This window comes from Podarcis muralis, chromosome 2, assembly GCF_964188315.1.
Source record: "Podarcis muralis chromosome 2, rPodMur119.hap1.1, whole genome shotgun sequence".
Taxonomy (NCBI): Eukaryota; Metazoa; Chordata; class Lepidosauria; order Squamata; family Lacertidae; genus Podarcis; species Podarcis muralis.
In genome coordinates this window covers 125482500-125507739 of record NC_135656.1, presented here as the reverse complement: position 1 = coordinate 125507739, position 25240 = coordinate 125482500, and the positions used below count along the sequence as shown (strand labels likewise).

The 25240-nt window shown below is 43.2% G+C and overlaps 2 protein-coding genes across 2 annotated transcripts in view; both read left to right on the top strand.

The window, feature by feature from the left end:
• LOC144326624 (uncharacterized) overlaps positions 1–25240 on the top strand; it is a 297359-nt gene that overhangs the window by 93632 nt on the left and 178487 nt on the right. The window lies entirely within an intron of this gene.
• LOC144326634 (uncharacterized) lies at positions 1961–24612 on the top strand. The gene is made up of 2 exons (XM_077923231.1): positions 1961–1986; positions 21959–24612. The coding sequence occupies exon 2, from the start codon at positions 22036–22038 to the stop codon at positions 23944–23946; it is 1911 nt and encodes a 636-aa protein (XP_077779357.1). The 5' UTR covers positions 1961–1986; positions 21959–22035; the 3' UTR covers positions 23947–24612.

Genomic DNA, 25240 nt, shown 5'->3' with positions numbered 1-25240 from the left:
GTTTTTCAAATAAACCCTTATTTAGTCTCCATCTATACAATGAACTCTTTTCACCCCTCATTATCATCCATTTTCAGTTTTGATCTGATATAGTTCTTGGCTGGATCTCTACAGTCTTTAATCCTGTAGGCAGTTCCTTCAATATCCAGATCATGTTTCTTCTTCCCGCAGAATCCTTTGAATCAGAAGAACATGTTTACTCTTGTTCTAATGGGGGTCTGAATCTCCAAGCATCTGGGTTGGCAAACTAAGGCCTGTGGGCCGGATCAGGCGCAATTGCCTTCTAGATCCGGCCTGCGGACGGTCCGGGAATCGCCGCGTGGATTGCCAGCACGCACGTTCTTTCCCTCTCCCTCACCCGGCGGTGCTCTTTTCCTCAGGGACTAGCAATCTTGTCCCACACCGGGTGCCTCCAACGGGGGGAGTCGGCTCACCCGCCTGCCTGCCTCAGCAGGGTGGCGCTGGGAAGGGGGTGTGACGCTGGCTGCCGGCTGCTCCTGCGTTTTCCTCCTGCTCCTCCTGCCTCTCCCTCAGTCCGCCCTTCCTTCCTTTTCTGTGCCCCTTCTCTGTGCCGCTTCCTGCACGCGCTTTCTTCCTCACCCCCTCCCTCCTTCATTCCTCCCATGGCGTTCAGGCGGTTTGTTGCAGCGGCCGCAGCTGTCGCTTGCGGGTTGGGAAGCAGCAGCAGGTGGTGGGTAAAAGCTCCAGCAACGCCCCGGTTCCCCTGCCTCCGTCCACGGATCCCCCGGGGCTGCTGCTTCTGTCTTCACCGGCCAACACAGCCTCATGCCCTGCCCTGGCACCTGGCTGGAGAAGCCCAACTGGGGCTATTGGGACGACAACTGGGACAGGTAAAGCCAAACATCTTCAGGCCTCTTTGCGGGCGGGCCAAAATCGCTCATTTCCCCCCGAAATATGGTCCGGTCCCCAACAAGGTCTGAGGGACAGTGGACTGGCCCTCTGCTGAAAAAGTCTGCTGACCCCTGATCTAGTAGATCCATTGTTGTAACCATATCAAAAAAGTATTTGGTATTTTGCTTTCTTCTGAGACACTTTCCCTCAGTGTTCTCTCATAGTCCAGTGATACTACTCCATTAAATTCACCCATAATAATTATATTTCTGCCATAAACCTCGGACATACTTTCCTCCAGTAGTTGGAAGAAATCTCATGCAAAAAGTGGCTCTGAATCTGAAAGTCCCATTCCCAAATCTTAATCCTGCCACCCTAAGATATTATAAGCAAGCCCCACATTCCTCTTTCCTCCTGCAATAGGGAGGTTAGAACGACACTTAATACCCGGCAGGGATCATAAGAGCCAGAATTGCTTAAAATTGCAGGGAGAGAGAGAAAAACTGGATTTGAAATGACCCAACCACAAGATGAAAAGTCTCCCTGCTAAATGAGGGAAGGGGGAGGCATTGGGGGGGGGGGGGCTTTTGAAGTCTCCCTGCTGGCGAGGGAATTCCAGAGCAAGGGCGCCTCTCTCTGTCTGGAGTCCCTCCCTGCCTCTGAGTCCAGTGGGGGGGGGGGGCTGGTGTTTGAAGCTGGGCTTGGCTGTTGGGGGGCGAAGCTCAGCAATGCAGCCGTTGCTCTGCATGCAGAAGGACCCCGGCTGAGTGCTTGGCATGCAGAAGGAGGCCCAGAAGGAGATCCTCCCCCTGCCTCAACTTGCCCAGCTTCCCCCCCTCCCTGCCGCCAGTTGGGGGGCGGGGGCCGGGTCCCCATGGAGCCCCCAGAGGCAGCGCCGCCCCGTCTCCTTCCCCTCCGGACACAGGGAGGGGCTGCTCTTGAAGATGTAGCTCTAGGGACGCGCGCGTCTGAAAAGGAGCCGGAAGTGTCGCCCCGAAAAGCGCCGGAAGTTTCCAGCCGGAAAAGGAGGAGGGGCGTCGCTGAAGAGCCCCCCCCCCCCGCCGTCGCCGCCGCCCCCCTTTCTATTGCAGACAAGGAGAGCAATCCGGAGCCAGGGAGGCGGAGGACCAAGAGGTAAAGGGGGGAGGAGGGGGGGATAAGAGGGGGAGGGAGGACGAAGAGACCCCCCCCCGAAGGAAAGCGCCCTCCCTGGGGCCCGTCGACAGGGACCCCGATCCAGGCCCCGATCCAGGTGGGAAGGGGGGACCCAACACCTGCAGGGCTGGCCTTGCAAGATCTCCTGGGCAGCAGCAGCACCGCCAGACTCCCCTTTCTCTTTCCTGGGGGGCCGAGAGATGCTCAGCTGCCCTGCCCCCCCTGGAGGCCTTGGCGGGAAGGGGAAGGAGGACCCCAAGCAGGGCTGGGGGTGGGGCTGGGGCCCCCCATTCTCCCTGGGGTCGTGGGGCGCCTGGCTGGGGAAAGGGAGAGAGGGAGTCCAGGGAAGGGTTAAAGGAAGGGGAGGAGCCTCGACAGAGACCCCGCCCCTTCCATCACATCTTATTCCCCAGTCTCCCTGCTGGCAGTCTGGCAGTCCCAGATTATCTCTATTCACTAGGACTCCTAGCCATACTTTGGATTGTCCTGAATTCCACCATTTGGTAGCCTAGCCCAAACCCAAAAGTCCTGCTAGGATGCATATTGGCTTGCCTGCAGATGAAACTGAGTGTGTGAGGATTGATAATATTGTCATTTATCCATTTCAGACCCCTAAGTAGTAGCAGCTGCCAGGACATTCTCCTGTTCGCCTCTATACAGTTCCAGCCTTATTTCAGACATTGCGGTAGATTGCAATCAGGGTGGATTTGATATAAATCAAATTGATTTCAATCACAATTTACGGTAAATCACTAGTCAGCATGATTCTGTTTAAATCAAAAATTTCTGATTTGGTTACACTATTAGAAATACATAGACAGATAATTATGAAATCATTCTGAATTAAATATTCCATATAAAGCCTCATGCTAGATAATTAAAAACAAATCCTTATTTCCTGATGAATAGCCTTTGGACTATAATGTAATTAAATATAAAACTATCTTTAGATAGACTTTTTCCTCTAAAAGCATTTTATTTTTTTAAAAATTCTGTTTAAAAAAAATCTGATTTAAATAAAAAATCTGACTTTAAATTTTTTTTAAAAATCATTGATTGTATCCACCCTGATTGCAATCTTTAGCTGCTGATAACATGGCAACGTTTAGCAGGTCATATTGTGAGGTTTAGCTGGTGAGAACATTGCAACTGTTAGCTGACGAGTTATCACGATATTGAAAATCAGATATTTCCTAGTCCTTATACACATTGGATCTGCGATATAATGTCAGCTCAAATATTAGGAAACAGTTAGCACATTAACATCAAGCCCAGCTCTAATTATGACCTAAATTTCTGGCCCAGTGTATCATTGCAGATTTTACCAGTTTTATTTTGCTTCCCATTCTAATAGTATCTCATACATTTTGGAATGTTTTTTTAAAAAATTGTTCAGTAGTACCTAAGAGACCAACTAAGTTTGTTCTGGGGATGAGCTTTCGTGTGCATGCACACTTCTTCAGATTGGACAGTTTTCTACCTGAAATTTGGGAAACACTTTTTCTTTCCTCGCAATAATATCTCTTTCAAACTGTGAACTTCTCCCTTTATCTTGTCCAAACAAGATGATTTGATGGTATTGAAACCAATCCGCCACCACACCTCCCACCTCATCCTGTTTATTCAGTTTTATTTCTTCTTCTGAAAAGTCCAAAAGATCTCTGTAAGTTGCCCATTGCTTCTTCCGTATTGCATTTTTTAAAAAGCTGTTGCTTTTGTGGGTGGAAGCCAAAGAGGTGTTTTTCTTTCCAGCGGATTATTATATTTATCCCATACTGTAAAAAGGATTTTCTGAATAACCTGATTCATAGAGCTCTTGTGTGTTTTAGTTTTATCCTGCCATAAATAAGCATGCCAACCAAACATATTCTTGTTTGATGTTTAGTCGTGTCCGTAGTTTGATGTTTACCCATGTCTGTAGCTTCGAAGACACTATCCAACCATCTCGTCCTCTGTCGTCCCCTTCTCCTTGTGCCCTCCATCTTTCCCAACATCAGGGTCTTTTCTAGGGAGTCTTCTCTTCTCATGAGGTGGCCAAAGTCTTGGAGCCTCAGCTTCACGATCTGTCTTTCAGTGAGCACTCAGGGCTGATCTCCTTCACAATGGATCGGTTGGACTCTCAAGAGTCTCCTCCAGCACCATAATTCAAAAGCATCAATTCTTCGGCGATCTGCCTTCTTTATGGTCCAGCTCTCACTTCCATACATCACTACTGGGAAAACCATACTTTTAACTATACGGACCTTTGTTGGCAAGGTGATGTCTCTACTTTCTAAGATGCTGTCTAGGCATCTTAAAATATTTATTACGACCTTTGTTGTAAGAAAAAACCTACTCCTTTCCCCTTGTGGGGTATTCAAGAGCCCATATAGTCCTTAAGTGGGTTCCATATTGGTAGGAGAAAATAACAGAGGCCAACCAGAGTATATGGAGAAGCAAAGTGGCTAGTAAGCCTGATCTTTTTTGCAACAGTGTCCCCCCCCCCCCCTCACCACAACCAGGAGGGAGGTGTGCACGGCCTTATATAGTCTTTTGAAATTGCCCACCCAAGACCACCCCCCCCCCCAAATATACAGGAGGAGACTGTCTATAGCAGGAATACATCACAGCAGAAAACCTGTCCCCAAGGATACCTGTTAATGGTCACTAACTGCATTACCTGGGCAGCCTGGCCATTCTTTTGTGATGGCAAATACTATAGTTCCTGAATCCAGGTCACAGGCCCACCCTGTTCATCCCTCCTTAAGACAGTATTTGTAAGCACAAAGACAATGAGAAGGCTTCCATTTGCCTCCTTTACTGCAGAGGAATATTTGAGTACATTTCTGAGCACAATTCAAAGTGTTGGTGCTGACTTTTTAAGCCCTAAACGGCCTCAGTCCTGTATACCTGAAGGAGCGTCTCCACCTCCATCGTTCAACCCGGACACTGAGATCCAGCGCCGAGGGCCTTCTGGCGGTTCCCTCATTGCAAGAAGTGAGGTTACAGGGGACCAGACAGAGGGCCTTCTGGGTAGTGGTGCTCGCCCTGTGGAACGCCCTCCCATCAGATGTCAAGGAAATAAGCAGCTATCTTATTTTTAAAAGACATCTGAAGGCAGCCCTGTTTAGGGAAGTTCTTAATATTTAATGCTTTACTGTTTTTAACACTCGATTGGGAGCCACCCAGAGTGGCTGGGGAAACTCAGCCAGATGGGCAGGGTATAAATAATAAATTATTATTACTATTATTATTATTATTAGTCTGTGGTGCTCAATGTTTCGGTATAGTAAATACTAGGATTTAATTAGAACTTGTGTGTTATAGTGGGGATATGCCCAGGCTTCAGCATACAGGCAACTCTCCGCAAGCCGTGGGAGCTCAGCGCGGGCTCCTACGTCTTGCGGAGAACTGCGTGACGCCTGGAGAGCGAGAGCGACCCTTCTCGCCCTCCAGGCTTCAGCGAAAGCCTGCATTCGCCCCATAGGAGACACACACACATTTCCCCTTCATTTTTGGAGGGGAAAATGTGTGTCCTTGTCAGTGTTTGTAAAAAGCAAAAGAAAAAAAAGAAGGAAAGGGTTCTGACCTCCCTTTGTCTCCTCAGTCTCCTTGTCGGCACAAAAAGAGTCCACGAGAATATTCTTGCAGAGTTTTATTCTTAAAAGTCTTTGTGCAAAACACGACTGAATAACTATACACACCAGCACCAACCAACCAACCCAAACACCAGCCTCAGCAACAAACTAACATTTCTCACTTATATATACAACTTGGTGCAGACCGCTGAGTCATGCTGACCCAGCTTTATTCGCATTAAAGAAACAGCGGCCATTTTAGCCGTGACACCCCTTCTGTTTCTTAAATGTGAAAAACCCCAACAGAAACAATGCATACATACATTATATACATAAACCCAGTTTTGTCATCAATTCATTATGGCATGTTGCTGGCAAAGGCTTGGTAAACATATCAGCAATATTATCTTGTGACTGACAATACTCCAGTTTGATCACCCCATTCTGTACACAATCTCTCACATTCACATGACGGATAGCAATATGTTTTGATGCGGATTTCATTATTTCTGAGCCCACTAATGCAATACACGATTGGCTATCTTCATACACTTGGATAGGCAAATCTACTTTACAATCTAGGTCTTTTAGTATCTGTATAAACCACATGATTTCATTGCATGCTAGCGACAGGCTCCCGTATTCTGCCTCACAGGATGAGGTTGCAACAAATCCTTGTTTCTTTGACCTCCATCCAATTAGGGAATTGGCAAACATCATAACCATTCCACTTGTAGATTTTCTGGTAGCTACACAGCTTCCCCAGTCCGCATCAACAAATACTTCTAGTTTTTCGTCTTGTGTACTAGATATCTTCAAACATACATTTAATGTCCCTTTTAGATATCTGATAAGCCTTTTCAAAGCACACCAATCAGCAGTACTGGGTTTAGATACACGTTGGCTCAGGACATTTGTAGCACATGCAATGTCTGGCCTTGACCACTGGCTTAAATACAACAGTGATCCTATTTTTGAGTGATACAACTCAGGCTGATCCAATTCATCATCACACACTGTCTTTGGGAAATCTGGTGTCATGGGAGTTTGAACTGGCTTGCAGTTTTCCATGCCAAACTGCTCTATCAAATGAAGAATTTTCTCTTTCTGGCTTAATAGAAAGCTTCCATCAGCTTCCTGCCTTACTCCTACTCCCAAGTAATTGCTTACAGGCCCTAAGGCTTTAAGCTTAAACCTCTTTTCCAGTTGACTTGTGAGCTTCTGGATCTCATCTGTGGAACTCCCTGCTACAAGCAAATCATCAACAAAGACTAAGAGCATTAGATATTTGTTGCCTGTCCCCTTGGTGTACAGGCATGGATCAGCCACACTCCTTTTAAAACCAATTTTTACAAGGGCTTCATTTAAACACTGGTTCCAACACCTTCCACTTTGTTGGAGATCGTAAACAGCCTTTCTCAAACGCCAGACTGCACCATTCTCCTCTTCAAACCCAGGGGGTTGTCTCATTAACACTTCATGGTCTAAATTTGCATGCAGATATGCAGCACCAACATCAAAATGGTGCACTGCTAGTTGTCTTACAGCAGCAATGGAAAGCATTAAACGAAAAGTTTCACTCTTTACAGTGGGAGAAAGCACTTCATCATAACTCTCCCCTTTAATCTGAGTGAACCCTCTGGCTACTAATCTGGCTCGAAAACGTGGTTCCCCAGATGCCAGGGTTTTTCTTTTGTAAACCCACTTGCATGACCCCACTCTGCCACCAGGTGGCGGCATTATAACCTCAAACACTTTGTTACATTTAAAAGAGTCCATTTCTTCTTTCATAGCTTGTTCCCACAAAGCACGTTCCCCAGGGGGTAAGTCTAAGACTTCATTATAACTTTGTGGTTCCACACAACTCACATTACATACTCTCACTCCTCCTAGGGTCAAACGCTGAGGAGGTACGCCCTTGTTTGAACGCTGGGAGTGCCTAGGCACTACTACTTCTTCTTCCCCCCTTATCTCTGGCTTTTCTTCCTCTTCCACTAGAGAAGAAGTATTATCTATTGCCACATCCTTTGGGGAAATCTGTGCCTCCTCCTCATCCTGCTCCTGCGTTGCCAATGGCTGAGAATAAGCCTCTTCTCTTACTTGCAGGGGCAGTAGGCAATCTGGGTTGGCATGGATCGCAGTCCATCTGTCCTGGTCAGCGAAGTCTGCACTTCGTGACAGAACCACGCGTCCTGGGCGTAAATTGAAACGCCACCCTTTGCCATAGGAATGATATCCCACAAACCGCAGATTCCGCGCTCTAGCGCCTCCTTTCTGGCACTGAGCTTTGAGAATATTTACATGTGCCCAAGCACCCCAGTTATGGAGCATTGTCCACTCTGGTTCTTTCCCAAACACACGATAAGGAATATCTTTTATAGAGCTAGACCGGGTTCTATTAATCAAAAAGTTTGCTGTCAGGAGAGCCTCGCCCCACAGCCAATGGTTGTGACCCAATCCTGCATCCACTAGCAGGCAGTCCTTTACTGACTGTATCACAGCCCCACGTCTTTCACACAGACCATTTTCAGCAGGGCTATAAGAGTTAGTCAAGCGATGAATGATCCCCTTATGCCGCAACCATGCCCCAAATTGTTTGTTCAGAAATTCTCCGCCCCTATCTGTTTGCAGCTGCACAACAGGGTGAGTGAAGAGCTTTTCAGCTTGGGCAACCCATTCTCTGAATGTGGGGAAACACTCAGATTTCTGGTTTAAACGTGGTTTATCATCTATTACCAGAAAAGCATATCTGGCGCCCCCTTCAGTCTTTTGTGGAAAAGGGCCTATCACGTCACAATGGACAAGTTCTAAAACCTCTTTAGATACTCTGTCACTTTTAGAAACCACAGGCTTCCTCTTAGATTTGGCCATTTTACATACATTGCAATCTAGGAAACAGTTACAGCTATTTACTTTTAGGTTCTTGCACACCTTTTGCATCTCTGAAAGCACACGAAAACTGGCGTGACCCAGTTTTTGTGCAGTTCATGTACACACCCCTTATGAACTGGTAAATTTTCCTGAACCACCTGAGCTGCTTTAACAGGCTTGTCCTGCATTACATATAACCCATTCTCCATCTTTGTATGGCCACATACCTGAGTTCCATTCTTTATCAGACAGCCATCCTGCGTGAACTTAACACAATACCCTGCATTAATCAAACAGCTTACAGACAGCAAACTGCTGACAAACAGAGTCTCTGGTAGAGTAGTGTTCAAGCACTACAGGAAACATGTTCCCTGGCAATCAATCTTGCTTCTACGACCATCAGCAAGATAGATTGAGTCTTTTCCATCAGCTGGCTTCCCCAGGGTCTTAAAGTCCTCCTGACGGTCGCAGATAATCCTGCTGCTCCCAGAGTCCAGCAACCATGTTCCTCGAGGTATCTTCCTCTCCTCTCGAGAAAATGCAGAAACAAACTGAGCAGAACGTGTGTTCTTCTTCCCTGAAGAGAACCCCTTCTGCTTACGTTTCTGCGTCGATTGCTGTCTCTGCTCCATGTCGTCTCCTGGAAGTCTTGCCCTGCATTGACGTTGGAGATGCCCGGGTTGGTTGCATCTATAGCACCTCCTCACCGCCATGGCCAAGTCCAAACCTCGGCGTTGCTCCATTGGCAGATTCTGCTGCTGGCCCCCTCGACTGTAACTCCTCTGCTCTTGGAGTTCAGCCTGTTTATCTGACCTTCTTTCTGCTTCTTCGGTCAATCTGCCAACCACATACTCAAGGGTCAGATCTTGGGGACGCATACTCTCCATGCTGTTGGAATTCTGCCTGGGTCAGAGGAATGTGCCACAGCGTAGCACTTCCTCCTGCAGACGGAAATTACGTTCCACCATCTGTTGACGCAGATATTTCATTTCCGTCAGGTGCGCTTGAACATCTCCATCAGGCGCTAATCTCAGATTGGTCAACTTCTCAAAATACAGCAACGCTGAAGAACCTGCATCTCTCTGATGTGTCCTTCTCAGCGTGTCCCAAACTTCCTTCGCGTGCTGTAAATCCTGAATATGCACAAGCTGCGAGTCTGACACACACAGAATTATAGCCGTTCTGGCCTTCACATTCTGTGACTCCCAAGCACGCGTTGGTGCTGCAGGAATGGGGTTCTCAATCACCTCAAACAGTCTCTGATTCTGCAGCAGGGCCTTCATCTTAATAGACCAAGATGCATAATTGTCATTGGTCAGGAGGGGTGGAGAAGGCAAGCCTCCGCCCTTCTTAGCATCCATTTTGAGTCCTTGCATTAACTCTCAAACACAAGCCTCTAAAATCCAATAGCTGGCTTGTTTACACTCTTGGCACCTGGCAGCTCTGACACTGGCTGCGTTGGAAAGTCCCTTCCAACAGTTCGTGGGAGCCTAGTCATAACAAACCTTGTTTTTGCCTCTCTGAGGCATAGTCTGACTGTCCAGCCCTCTCAAGTAACTTTCCACTCCTCCTTCACTGAAGGGCGTTGCTTAGCAACAGTGCATTCCTTTCCTTGGACAGGAAATGTTTGGAATGCAGGCCTCTTCTAAGTTGGAGCTGTTTTCCCAAACACTGCTCCCCGTGAAGCAGAGAATGAATCAATCTGCATTCACACTTTTAAGCCCGAAAAACTCATACCTTGGGCTTCGTGGCTTGGCTGTCAGCTTCTTCTGGTCAGCTTCTGGCTGCAGAGGATCAGCCTCTCACATCAGGCTTCCATGGAGCGATGAAAACAGTAGCTCTGCTACTCTTGATGCAGACTCCCATGGATCGAAGAAACCAGCAACAACCATCCTCTGCTACCACTGTTGGAATTCTGCCTGGGTCAGGAATGTGCCACAGCGTAGGCACCGGCAGATATTCCTGTCGACCTCCCCGCGTCTCCACTCTGCTGATAAGCAGGCAAGGTCCCGGCGATTCTTCTCAGATGTGTGAGAGGAACACACCGTTCTTCCTCTCTCCCCTTTGGTGTCCCCCAGGGAGGGGAAAGAAGCAGACAGAAAACTATTTACATCCTTTATTTCTGTCTCTTATATCAGTACAGAGAAACATGTCTGCACTCAACAGCAGTAAGAAGAAACTCCACCCATGTACTTCCAGTACGGGTCATATGATACACACACTGAGCTAACATCCGGTGCTCCGTACAGAATGGACTGCCCCTTTGTTCCCATGGCAACAGTCACAAACATCCTGTCTGGCTTTCCAGCCACAAGCAGCTGACTGAGCTGCTAGAGCCTTTGCTTGCTGCAGCATTGGTGCTTTATGGTAACACCAACCACATACTCAAGGGTCAGATCTTGGGGACGCATACTCTCCATGCTGTTAATCACGGGCAACCAGCTTTCAGGCAAACTTGAAAGGATAATGTAGGTTTGGTCAGTCTCATCATAACGCTTACCTCTCTGCTGTAGTTGAAGAAACAGAGATTTCAGCGTTTGAAGATGAGTTGCCAAACTCTCACCTTCCTTCATAACAGTCCTGAACAGCCTGGTCAGAGAAATGATAGTTCCGGCAGTTTCTCTGACATGCATTGCCCTTAATAAATTCCAGCACTCAAACGCTGTGCTGGCATTTGCTACATGCAATAACTGAGAGTTGCTCAAACACAGCATAATTTGGGCACGGGCCCTTTCACCCAGCCGTTTTTTCTCAGCAGAGTCCCGTCTCAAAACCTCAGTTTCAACACAGTCCCATAGTCCATCTCTCCTTAACAACTGCTGCATATTAATTGACCAACTCAGCCAGTTGTTTTCTGAGAGAAGTTCAAAAGGGATGCCTCCACCAATATTTACAACTTGGGAAGACTGGAAATCTGCCATCTCTGCTGGTGTTTGCTGAGCCCCTTCTGTGGGGCCTCCAGCAAGCTCTCCAGACTCTCTCTTTAGAGTCCCACTAGATGGTCCTGGCTGGCACTCACCGGCTTCTAGCTGCTGCCTCTGTTGACCCTCAGGTCCAGCCTGGCTCTGCAACTGGTGTAAGCGCTCTGTGAGTCGCCTACTGTGGTCCTCTAGCAGTTCAAACTGTTCCAGTAGCCGACACTGAGTGCTTTCCTGAGCCTCAGATCCTAGCCGCTCCAGCGTCACTGCAGACAGTTACAGCTTGCCACCAACTGCTCCAACGCACAGCCACTGGCTTCGTACACCACCAGGACTCACCAGCTCCCTGCTGAGATGCTGTCAGTCATTTTGCACTCTGCAGATGCTCAGAAACACTGGGCCCATAACCTGTCAGTGTTTGTAAAAAGCAAAAAAAAAAAAAAAGAAGGAAAGGGTTCTGACCTCCCTTTGTCTCCTCAGTCTCCTCGTCGGCACAAAAAGAGTCCACGAGAATATTCTTGCAGAGTTTTATTCTTAAAAGTCTTTGTGCAAAACACAAATACACACCAGCGCCAACCAACCCAAACACCAGCCTCAGCAACAAACTAACATTTCTCACTTATATATACAACTTGGTGCAGACCGCTGAGTCATGCTGACCCAGCTTTATTCGCATTAAAGAAACAGCGGCCATTTTAGCCGTGACAGTCCTATGGGGCGAAAAATACAGTACTTAACACTTAGCTTCTGTTACACATTATATCCACTATATCCATTATATCAATAGAAAAAGTATAAAGAGATGATGTTCCCTTTGGGAAATTTGGTTTTGGCAACCGCAAAACAACATCCTTGAAATCATATTATATTTAGAAATGACTTTGGCCATGTAGTAAACAACAGGTTTTTTCTTTTCAAATTTAATGAGTTTAGAGTTTATTGTACACTAAGCGGGGCACTTTTATACATATCAATGCGTCCCAATGTCTTAGTGTATCAAAGTGCCCCAACGGACATTTTAAAAAATCTAACAATTGTTAATAAAGCCACTGAACTTATTTGAAAATCACCTGTAATCCTGATTACTGAGTGGAATAACTTACCTTTGGTATTTTTAAATCTTTTATTTTTAAATAATATTTATTACTTTTAAACCTTACAAAAAAGAGAAAAGAAAAGAAAAAAAGAAAAGAAAAACAAAAGAAAGAAAAAACAATACAATACAATATATAAACAATACACAACACGACATTAACACATTAAACAAAAGAACAACAAAAACAATTCAAAAAGAACACACATCATACCATCTCAATACCCTCTCTTTCATTCCCTTGTTTCATTGACCTCCTCTCACCTCCCATTTCTATAAATTATTTCAGCAAGTCCTTTCCCTCTTTCTCTATTTTCTGTCATATAGTTATCTCAACGTATTTTAAGCTTATTTTCCATTAATACTAAAATACTTATTTATGCTTAATTCCTTATAACATTTCTACTAAAGCCATATAATTTCATTCCAACGTTTTTCTAACACTCATTAATTTTACATTACAGTGGTGCCTCGCAAGACGAAAAGAATCCGTTCCGCGAGTCTCTTCGTCTTGCGGTTTCTTTCGTCTTGCGAAGCAAGCCCATTGACGGCTTAGCGGATTAGCGCTATTAGTGGCTTAGCGGATAAGCGGCTTAGCGGATTAGAAAAAGGGGGGGAAGGAAAAAAACCCCGTAGGAACTCGCAAGACATTTTCGTCTTGCGAAGCAAGCCCGTAGGAAATTCGTTTTGCGAAGCAACTCCAAAATGGAAAACTCTTTTGTCTAGCGAGTTTTCCGTCTTGCGAGGGCATTCGTCTTGCGGGGCACCACTGTATTTCCACAGATAAACTTTAAACTTTTTCCAATCTTCTCCCACCGTCTCCTCTCCCTGGTCTCGGACCCTGCCAGTCATCTCCGTCAATTCCATATAGTCCATCAACCCGGTGATCTTCTGTCCGAGGCTCTTAACTCTTTTCCAAGTCCCTTCTGCAAGTCTTCTTCATATTTATACATGCACTTTGCTTTGTCTTCTGCTGATCTTGTTCTTATTTTCCTTCCTTTGATGCTGAAGAGTAGATCTCGGGGAAATTCCCACCTAGCAATGTTTTTATTCCTTCTTGACAGCTCAGCCAAATCTCCATAGTTAAAACTAAGATCCCAAAGATATTTCAGGACGTATTTCAAAGTTCCTCTAAATCTGGAGGTCCCCACAACTCCAATCTCCTCCTGACCCAAGTCCAGGTCCCAGAGGTCAATAAATCCCTGCATGAAGGGATCTATCCAACTTTCCTTCTCCAGTCCAAGCGGGGCTCCAATCCTCAAAATCTGACTTTCCCTAAATTCAATCATAAAAGGCATCAACTTATAGTCATCAAATTACATCTGTAAGGCTGGGGCTCTCTCCCTGTCCACTTGTGCTATTTTAGGTTCAACAACGACAACTTTCTCCCCCGCCTTCTCTACAATTTGCCATGTCAAAGTAGATCCCTGTATCGATTCCTGAAGAGTTTCTGTATTAATGTTAGCTTTTTGTCCAAAATTAGTCACCTTTTGTCCCAAGTTATCAATTTTTATAGTCATCACATCCGTCTTCTTATGGAGCTGTTCCAGTGAGTCATTTATCTTACATAATGCAACCACTAAGGCTTCTTCTGTCAACATTCTTAACAATCCAAGGTCAGTCCCAGATTCTCACAGTTTTTTATCTTGCAGCTGGAGATCCCCCCAGCTCAACTCATGTAACAATTTCAAAAGCTTCTTCTAGAGGGAAACAATTTTGATTTGTATCCTTTCAAGCACAGTTCAAACAATAAAGTTAGTTTCAATTTTCAGTTACTTTTACTCCTTTTTAAACGCAGAGGGAGACAATGGAAACAATGTATTTCTCTTATTTAACTAGCTGTGAACGAACGATCTATTCACATTCAATGGGCAATTCCAAAACATCGGTCTTACTAGCAGCCCGTTTCCAGGTTCAGAGCGCTGGTAATTTGACTTTCTTCACTCTCTCCTGCAGGCTTACACGATCCAAAATTTCCCCCCTCTTCTCCTGCTTCCAAGGGGGGTTTAGTAATTTTAGCCGATGGAAGTTTAATCCTTTACGGAAGGCTTTCCAATACTTTAGCTTGCAGCCTCTTTGCTTCAGTCTATTTACAAAAAGGGGAGGCAGACTTCCTTTTTGAAACCTCCCCGTTTCGGTGCCAAATTAAGACGTTTAAAGATCCAATTTTCCGTTCTACTCACGGGTAGTTGTTTTAGAATCAAATTGTCCACAGGAAAAAGTCAGCGCTCTCCAGCAATAGCAATGCGGCTTCACTCCGTGAAAGAAGCAGTCAATTCGAAGCACCGCGCCACTCACCCGTCGCTCCGGATCCCCGAAAACAGGTTTCCCTGTGAGTAGAGGAGGCGCAAAAGGTGCCAGCCGAATCCCACGTTCACAGGCTTCTCCCGCCTGTGATTTTTAGTGGGTCTCCGTCTTCGCCGTGGCGGCCAGACCCAGATTTCCACAAAGCAAGTTCCTCCCGATCAGAGGAATTCAGCCATTACTGGAGGCGCTAACCCTTAGTGTATCAAAGTGCGCCAACGGACATTTTCAAAAACAATTGTTAATAAAGCCACTGAACTTATTTGAAAATCAGCTGTAATCCTGATTACTGAGTGGAATAACTTACCTTTGGTATTTTTAAATCTTAACTAAATGACGTAAAAAAGTGTTGGAACACTTTTACATTTCACATAATTTTTTTATATATATAATTTTTATTAAATTTTCTTTCACCAATTATTCAACACAATCTTATACTCATATTTTACAATTTTTGAACTTCCACCAGCTCCTCCACCAATCATCCATATTTCTAATTCAGTGCGCATTTTCACGTCTTGTATTGCCAGTTAGTACTATCTTAACCCTTCTGTTTTTCTTTTACAATACATCTTTAACAGTCACAAAGCCTCTTTAAAACTGACTAACGTCTGTACATCACATCTATTTTCCAGATAATCCGTCAACTTTCCCCAGTCCTCGATGAATTTGTGGTCTTTTTGGTATCTGATTTTCCCAGTCATTTTGTCCAGTTCTGCGTAATCCACAAGTTTCATTCTCCACTCTTCCCGTGTCGGTAGATCCTCTTGTTTCCATTTTTGGGCCATTAAGGTTCTTGCCGCTGTTACTGCATATTGAAAAAGTTTATAATCCCTTCTGGTAATCTCTTTTCCTGTTATTCCTAACAAAAAGGCTTCTGGCTTTTTTACAAAAGTATATTTAAACATCTTTTTCAATTCGTTATATATCATCTCCCAGAAGCCCTTAACCTTCTTACATTCCCACCACATATGATAAAATGTTCCTTCTTTTTCTTTACATTTCCAACACTTATTACATGTCTTATACATTTTTGCTAACTTAACCGGTGTAATGTACCATCTATATACCATTTTCATAATATTTTCTTTTATCGCCACACATGCAGTAAATTTCATATTTACATTCCATACTTTTTCCCAGTCTGTCAATTGTATATTATAACCGAAGTCCCTGGCCCAATGTATCATAACCGATTTAACCTCCTCATCCTTCGTCTGCCATTCCAATAAAATTTTGTACATTTTTGACATTATCTTGATGTCATTATTTATTATCTCTGTTTGAAATTTTGATTCTTTTTCTGAATATCCCCTCTCTTTTAATTCCTTTTTAAACATTTCGTTTACCTGAAGGTAGTGTAACCAATCAAACACATAGTCTTTTACTTGTTCATATGGCTTCATTGTCCATTTCCCCCCCATTTTAGTTACCAAGTCTCCATAGGTAATCCAATCTCCTCTCATATTAATTTTCTTTACACTCATTACCTCTAATGGAGACAACCAGTGTGGGACTTTAGGTTCCAGTACATTTTTGTACCTATCCCAAAAATTCTAGTAAGGAGCTCCTAAAAATATGGTTCTCAAAACCTTTCTGGCTTTTCTTCTTCTCCAACCATAAATAGGCGTGCCATCCAAATCTGTTATCGAAACCTTCCAAGTCTAATAATTTATTGTTTTTTAATTTTATCCAATCCCTTAACCAACAGAGACAAGACGCTTCATAGTATAGTTTTAAGTCTGGCAGGGCAAAACCACCTCTTTCTTTGGCATCTGTTAATAACTTACATTTTATTCTTGGCCTCTTGCCCTGCCAGATATATCTTGAAATCATTCTTTGCCACTCCATGAAGATCTTTGTCCCCTTAATTATAGGAATCATCTGAAACAAAAATAACATCTTTGGAAGCACGCACATTTTAATCGTTGAGATTCTGCCCCAAAAGGAGAGTTTCATTCTGCCCCAGACTTCCAAATCTTTCTTAATTCCATTCCACACCGGTATATAGTTGTTTTGAAATAAGTCGATATTTTGGGGGGTTAGCCAAATTCCCAGATATTTAACCTTCTTAGCCACCTCTATTTCTGTTGTTCTCTGGATGTCTTCTACTAAAGTCTGATCCATATTCTTCGCCATTACTTTGGTTTTTTTCTTATTTAATATAAATCCGGCCACCTTACCAAATTGTTCGATCTCCTTTAAAACTTCATTTAAACTGTTTCCAGGGTCTTCTATCATTATAACCAGGTCATCGGCAAAGGCTTTAACTTTATATTCGTTTTGACCTACTGTCACCCCTTTTATTAGTTCATTTCTTCTAATTGAACTCAAAAGGACTTCCAGAACCATTATAAATAGCAATGGCGAAAGAGGACATCCCTGTCTAGTACCTTTCCTTATTTTAACTTCTTCTGTCAGAACGTTATTTACAATCAGTTTTGCAGTTTGCTCTGAATAAATTGCTCTTATGCCGTTATAAAAGTCATTCCCCACATCCATCATATCGAAATTTTTTAACATGAATTCCCATGAAATGTTGTCAAATGCCTTCTCCGCATCTACAAACATTATTAAAGCTTGTTTCTCATTCCTTGCAGTCAGATATTCCAAAATGTTTATTATATTTCTCACATTGTCCTTCATCTGTCTGCCTGGAAGAAAACCTGCTTGATCTTCATGAATAAATTCTTGTATTATCTTTTTTAATCTTTTTGCTAATATTCCAGAAAAGATCTTGTAATCCGTGTTCCACAATGAGATCGGCCTGTAATTCTTCACTTGTGTTAAATCAGAATCTTGCTTGGGGATCAATGTAATAAAAGCTTCTTTCCATGTTTCCGGAATATCTTGCTGTTTCAAAATATTATTCATAACTTCTTTCATTGGTACCGTCAGGGTGTGCCTCAGTTCTTTATAATAGCTAGATGTAAAGCCATCTGGTCCTGGTGCCTTTCCTTTTTGCAATTCTTTTATGATCTCTATTATTTCGTCGTTATCTATTGGAGCATTCAGTCTGTCTTTTTTTTCTGTCGGGATCTTTTGCACCTTTTTTTCTTTCAAATATCTCTCTATTTTCTTCATATTATTCCTTTCTCTGTTATTATACAGATGATTGTAAAAATCCAGGAATCCTTTCCTTATACTTTTTGGATTTTCAATTTCTTCTCCATCCACGATGATTTTGTTGATTGTATTTTGTTCTTTCCTTTTCTTAATTTGCCATGCAAGCCATTTGCCTGATTTGTTAGCAAATTCAAAAAAATTTGCCTTAATTTTTTGATGTTCCATTCCACCTCTTTATTATCATTGCAAACTGCACTTGCAGGACTTTGATATCTTGTTTTATTTTCAGATTATTCGGTTTCTTAATTAATTTTTGTTCATTGTCCATTATTTGTTTTAGAATTTCCTTCTTTCCTTTCTCTCTGTTCTTATTTTTAATCACATTTTGTTGGATGAAGAACCCTCTCATTACTGCCTTACTCGCATCCCATACTGTGCTCATCCTTGTGCCTTTGTTCATATTGTCCATAAAAAATTCTGTTAGTTTTTTCCTAGCATCTTGTATAATTTTTTGGTCGTCCAGCAAGTAGTCATTTAATCTCCACCTGAATGATCTTTCTTCGTAGCTTTTGATTTCCAATTTTATTGGGCTGTGATCAGAAATTACTCTTGGCTGGATTTCTATTTGTCGAATTCTTGGTGTTAGCTCATTCGAGACCCAAATTTGGTCTATTCTTGACATTGACTGATTTGGTTCTGAGTAAAATGTAAACTGTTTTCCAGTGGGTGTCTTAATCTCCAAATATCAATTAAATTACAACTTTTTATCATGGAAAAAAAGTCTTTGGTAGTTTCCCTTCTTTACTCACTTCTTTATCTCTTAGTCTGTCCATTTCCATTGAAACAACTCCGTTCATGTCACCCATTAATATCACTTTTTGGTCCATATATTCAAAGAGTCTTTCCTCCAGATTTTTATAGAACTCAGTCTTATTTCCATTAGGTGCATAGATCCCGACAATTATTAATTTTTCGCCCTGCCATTTGATCTGTATCGCAATAATTCTTCCTTCTTCGTCTTTGAAAATTTGTTGAGCTTCAATATTTTTCTTGACATATAGTACGACCCCTCTCTTTTTCTCTTTGTCTGAAGATATAAATTCATTTCCTAATCTGTTGTTGATTAAAATTTTTCTGTGTTTTCTTGCCACATGAGTTTCTTGAAGACAGATGATATCCAAATTTTTCCTTCTTAAGAATTGTTCAATATTATTTCGTTTTTTCTTCTCATTCATTCCATTCACATTCCAATTCCAAAGTTTCAATGCCATTTTACTTCCTAATTAATTAAAAAAAAATTTAAGATTTATTATTCTTTATAATCTATCCTCTTCTTGTTCCTCTTCTTCTTGTTCCTCGTCCGTCTCTCCGTTCTTCTCCTTTTCCTCTGGAAACATAATTCACATAATTTTTAGATGGTCGTGCTAAAAACACACCTACTCTCTTCAAACGCCAACGGCTAACTGGTGGCCAGCGCAGTCGCAACTCTTCTACTCACACATGCATAGGCACATTTGGGTGATGTCGTGACACGAATATCATCTCTTGATATTGAAATATTATTGGTGTGTCAATGTCCCCCTTGCGTCAATGTACCCCACCTCCCCCATTCCGCATTTTCAGAGGAGGGGGGGAAGGGGAAAGTGTGTCCCCCCAGATAAGACTCCCATCCTCCCTGGCCATGGGCCATCCTTGCTTGGGCAGGTGGTACTTTGAGTCCAACCACATCTGGAGGACCAGAGATTTGCGGAAATAAATCTTTGGGTCCAGGCAGCGCTTCCTCGGCGTAGGCTCTGCTGACCTGGCCAAAGAAATGCAGAGTAGCAGCGGTCCTGCTTCCGTGTGAGATAAAGGGATAAATCAAGTCCAAAGACAGTCCGTTCTTATCTCTAGTAGCTTTATTTACAGAGTAATAAATCCATCAGACACCATCGGAAACTTCGGCCATTTCTCTGTGCTTTCCAAAAGCACACTCAGAGCAGCTTCTAAGCTGAGCTGCTTCTCTGTCCGTTGCAGAGACAGATCTGAAGAGCGTCAGAACAACATCCTGTGACGCACTTCTCTGCATCAAGCTCCTCCCAGATCCAGATACAGGACACCACGGAGTTTTAACTTGTCAGTTCCAAACTCCACAAGAGATGCCTCAACTCAGCACAGAAGGTTCCTCTAGGGCCCAGTGTTACTTGGGAGTTGGTGGAACTGGATCTTAAGGGTTCTTGAGACATTTCCAAAGGATTATGATTGGTATCCAGACCCTAACACTATAAAGCCAAGGTGTCCACACTGAGCAGTTTATCAACCCTGCTGGCCGCTGGGGAAGACCTTCTGAAGGAAGTGGTTTGCCCCCAATGTTAATTCCTTCCTTCCTCCGCTGCTGCTGCCCACACTAAAGGAATGTCTGGATGAAATCCCAGGGATGTCTGGCTCCTATTACAAAGAGATCCAGTTGATATTCTAGAATAAAGTGTGGCTAAGATTCTGAGTCACAATCATGGCTGAGAAATACAGCCAGGGAATATGAAACTGATTTGAAGATTGGTTTCTTCTTTACACTTTATTATTATTATTATTATTATTATTATTATTATTATTATTATTATACACTCAGGAGGACACACCACGGGTTTCCTTCTTCTTTCTTTTCTTTCCAACAATCATAATAATAATTATAATTTATTATTTATACCCCGCCCATCTAGCTGGGCCTCCCCAGCCACTCTGGGTGGCTTCCATGGAAACCAAAAATACAGTAAAATATCACACGTTAAAAACTTCCCTGAACAGGGCTGCCTTAAGATGTCTTCTGAATGTCAGGTAGTTGTTTATCGCTTTGACATCTGCTGGAAGGGCGTTCCACAGGGCGGGCGCCACTACCGAGAAGGCCCTCTGCCTGGTTCCCTGTAGCTTTGCTTCTTGCAATGAGGGAACCACCAGAAGGCCCTCAGTGCTGGACCTCAGTGTCCGGGCAGAACGATGGGGGTGGAGACGCTCCTTCAGGAATACTGGACCGAGGCCGTTTAGGGCTTTAAAGGTCAGCACCAACACTTTGAATTGTGCTTTGAAACGTACTGGGAGCCAATGTAGGTCTTTCAAGACCGGTGTTATATGGTCTCGGCGGCCGCTCCCAGTCACCAGTCTAGTTGCCGCATTCTGGATTAGTTGTAGTTTCCGAGTCACCTTCAAAGGTAGCCCCACGTAGAGTGCATTGCAGTAGTCCAAGCGGGAGATAACCAGAGCATGCACCACTCTGGCCAGTGTTATTCACCTTTAATACTCACCTATTTCAGTGTCACACATATTTTTATCTTGTGATCTTCAGATGAAGAGAGGTAAAACAATTTAATAAATAAATCCCAGTTGGAGCAGAGCTAGAATATCCAGAAGCCCTTGTCCACCCAGGGCAAAGGAGGAAGAACAATGAGAGAGGCCTGGACAGGGAATCTCCACTAAGATAAGCCAGTGTCAGGAGGCAGGTGCGAGACATGGCAGCATATAATTATTATAAATCATAATTGGGGTGGGTGTCTCAATCTGGCCTTCCCAGCAGTCAGGCTCCAGCTGCTTTCCTTCTGCATCTCGAGCTCTCTCCATTCAAGAATGCAAGGCTGAGAGATGGAGGTCCCACCCCAAGAACATTCTCCAACTGAACACTCCTTCAGCCGACCACAAGCACCAAGCCTTGTCACTAGACTTACATATGGGTCTCCCAAAATGGTCACTATGGACCTCCTGAGGCCAAAGGGAATGTGCAGGTGATGAATAAAGATCTAGAAGTCGAAGGGGACAAAATGTGGCCCAAGGGGTGGAGGATTATAGTGCAGCGGATGAAGAACTTCATGATGAACTTAGGACCCTGATGAATATTGGCCAGGTTCATGGAACATAGAGCAGCTCCCGTTCTTGTGAGAAACCACTTTTTATAAAACGTAAACCCCACAGTTCAACTGTATTATAAAATACTGCTGCTTCATTAATGCTTAATTAAAGGTTAGGAAAGGCTGATGATGCATTACCATTATTTAACATTATTTCATCTGTCTTTCCGAAAAATTTCATATGGAGGACAGGAAAGAATGTACGAGATGTCAAAATAAGAGCAGGTGCTAATTGATGTGTGTAATATTCCTTTGTTCTCTTCCTAGGTTTCCTTTCCCCCCGCTCCTCCCTGTTGAAAGAAGGCAATGGAGAAGGCAGTCAAAATTCTGGAGGGCCATGTCCAATGGGAATAACAAAGAAACCATATAAATTCATGGATTGTGAAAAGAGAGAGGAGAAACAATTTGAAAGTATGGAGTGTGGGAAGAGTTTCACTGACAGTGGAACACTTGGAAAACATCAATGGACTCACACAGGAGAGAAACCATTTAAATGCATGGAGTGTCGAAAAAGCTTCACTGAGAGTGGACACCTTAGAATTCATCAACGGAGTCACACGGGGGAGAAACCATTTAAATGCATGGAGTGTGGAAAGAGCTTCAGTCAGAGTGGAGACCTTAGAATTCATCAACGCAGTCACACAGGGGAGAAACCATTTAAATGCATGGAGTGTGGAAAGAGCTTCAGTCAGAGTGGATACCTTAGAATTCATCAACGGACACACACGGGGGAGAAACCATCTAAATGCATGGAGTGTGGAAAGAGCTTCAGTCAGAGTGGACACCTTAGAATTCATCAACGGAGTCACACGGGGGAGAAACCATTTGAATGCATGGAGTGTGGAAAGAGCTTCACTGAGAGTGGAAAACTTAGAATTCATCAACGGAGTCACACAGGGGAGAAATCATTTAAATGCATGGAGTGTGGAAAGAGCTTCAGTCAGAGTGGAAACCTTAGAATTCATCAACGGAGTCACACAGGGGAGAAATCATTTAAATGCATGGAGTGTGGAAAGAACTTCAGTCAGAGTGGAGGCCTTAGAATTCATCAACGGACTCACACGGGGGAGAAACCATTTGAATGCATGGAATGTGGAAAGAGTTTCACTCGAAGTGGATTCCTTAGAATTCATCAACGGACTCACACGGGGGAGAAACCATTTAAATGCATGGAGTGTGGAAAGAGCTTCACTGAGAGTGGAAAACTTAGAATTCATCAACGGAGTCACACAGGGGAGAAACAATTTAAATGCATGGACTGTGGAAAGAGCTTCAGTCAGAGTGGACACCTTAGAATTCATCAACGCAGTCACACAGGGGAGAAACCATTTGAATGCATGGAGTGTGGAAAGAGCTTCAGTCAGAGTGGACACCTTAGAATTCATCAACGGAGTCACACTGGGGAGAAACCATTTAAATGCATGGAGTGTGGGAAGAGCTTCAGTGAGAGTGGACACCTTAGAATTCATCAACGGAGTCACACAGGGGAGAAACAATTTAAATGCATGGACTGTGGAAAGAGCTTCAGTGGGAGTGGACACCTTAGAATTCATCAACGGAGTCACACAGGGGAGAAACCATTTAAGTGCATGGAATGTGGAAAGAGCTTCAGTCAGAGTGGAAACCTTAGAATTCATCAATGGAGGCACACAGGGGAGAAACCATTTAAATGCATGGAGTGTGGAAAGAGCTTCAGTCGGAGTGGAGACCTTAGAATTCATCAACGGAGTCACACAGGGGAGAAATCATTTAAATGCATGGAGTGTGGAAAGAGCTTCAGTCAGAGTGGAAACCTTAGAATTCATCAACGGAGTCACACAGGGGAGAAATCATTTAAATGCATGGAATGTGGAAAGAGCTTCAGTCAGAGTGGACACCTTAGAATTCATCAACGGACTCACACGGGGGAGAAACCATTTGAATGCATGGAATGTGGAAAGAGCTTCACTGAGAGTGGAAAACTTAGAATTCATCAACGGACTCACACGGGAGAGAAACCATTTAAATGCATGGAGTGTGGAAAGAGCTTCACTGAGAGTGGAACTCTTAGAATTCATCAACGGAGTCACACGGGGGACAAACCATTTAAATGCATGGAGTGTGGAAAGAGCTTCAGTCAGAGTGGAGACCTTAGAATTCATCAACGGAGTCACACAGGGGAGAAACCATTTATGTGCATGGAATGTGGAAAGAGCTTCACTACTAGTGGAAACCTTAGAATTCATCAACGCACTCACAGGGGAGAAACCATTTAAATGCATGGAGTGTGGAAAGAGCTTCAATAGAAGTGTACACCTTAGTAAACACCATTGAACTCACAGAGGGAAAACCACTTACTTATATGGAGTGTAGATAGCGCTTCAATCCTGATGTTCTTACAAAACATCAATGGACTCACAAGGAGGAGAAGCTTTAAGAGTTGAAACCCAACAATCTACCAACAAACTGAAAAAGCAGAAATGATTTGAATGGAAGGAGTGTGGGAAGTTCTTCTATTACCTTATATGTATATAATTTTATATGCAATTTGTTTTTATATGGAATTTATTTACAAATTGCTACATACTTTCCAGATATACATTTATTTCATACTTGACTTCCTCTCCATGGTTTCCCCATAGAATTTTTAAATTGCTGCATATTTCAGATATTTACACCTTACCTTTTCCACACTCTTCTCCAGCAATTATTCAACTGTTGTTATCCATTCAGCTCCTACTTGTGTTTGTACATGTTTACAAAAATTCTTTAAATATTCAACAAAAGGTTTCTACTCCTTAATGTCTGTCTTGATCTCTTATTTTCATAGTTAAATTTGCCAATTTGACATATTCCATCACTTTTAACTGCCGCTCTCTTGATCAAGTGTAGCTATCTCTTGATTTTGCCATTTTTGTGCATAAAGTACTCTTGCTGCTGTCGTTCATCTGTCTTCATGGAACATTTGACCCAGTTATCCCTAAAAGAAATGCTTCATGGTTTCTTCAGGAGCATCACCCTAAGTAATTTTCTCCCTCGTTATAATTCATCTGGTTGGCTGAAAGCCACAAAGATGTTTTCTTTTCCAACAAATCCTTTTACATTTCCCAAACTCTCTATAAATTCTTCCTAATTACATAATTAATTACAAAAAACGTATGTGGTATTTTGGGTTCTTTTGAGATACCTTTCTGCAGTGTTCTTAGTCAAGTGATACTACTCCATTAAAATCGCCCATAATAATTATATTTCCAACATAAACCTCAGACATACTTTCATCCAATAGTTGGAAGAAATCTTTCTTTTTCCTCATTAGGTGCGTCAGCTCCTACCAATAATATTTTTTTTCTCCTTCACCATCACTTTCACTGCAATAATTCTTCACCTCTAAAGATCTGTTTAGAGTCCAGTTTGGAATTCATATATAGTACCACCCCTCTTTTCTTTGTTTTATATGAATTCCTGTCCTAGTCCTTTATTTACCAAGAATCATTTTTGTTGTTGTTTCCTTGTGAAAATATGTGTAATTTTATTTCTTTTGGTTTGTTGTTCAAACCATTCACATTCAAT

Excerpts from the sequence above, each read along its gene's own strand:
- LOC144326634 (XM_077923231.1), top strand. The coding sequence starts at position 22,036 with ATGGGAATAACAAAGAAACCATATAAATTCATGGATTGTGAAAAGAGA.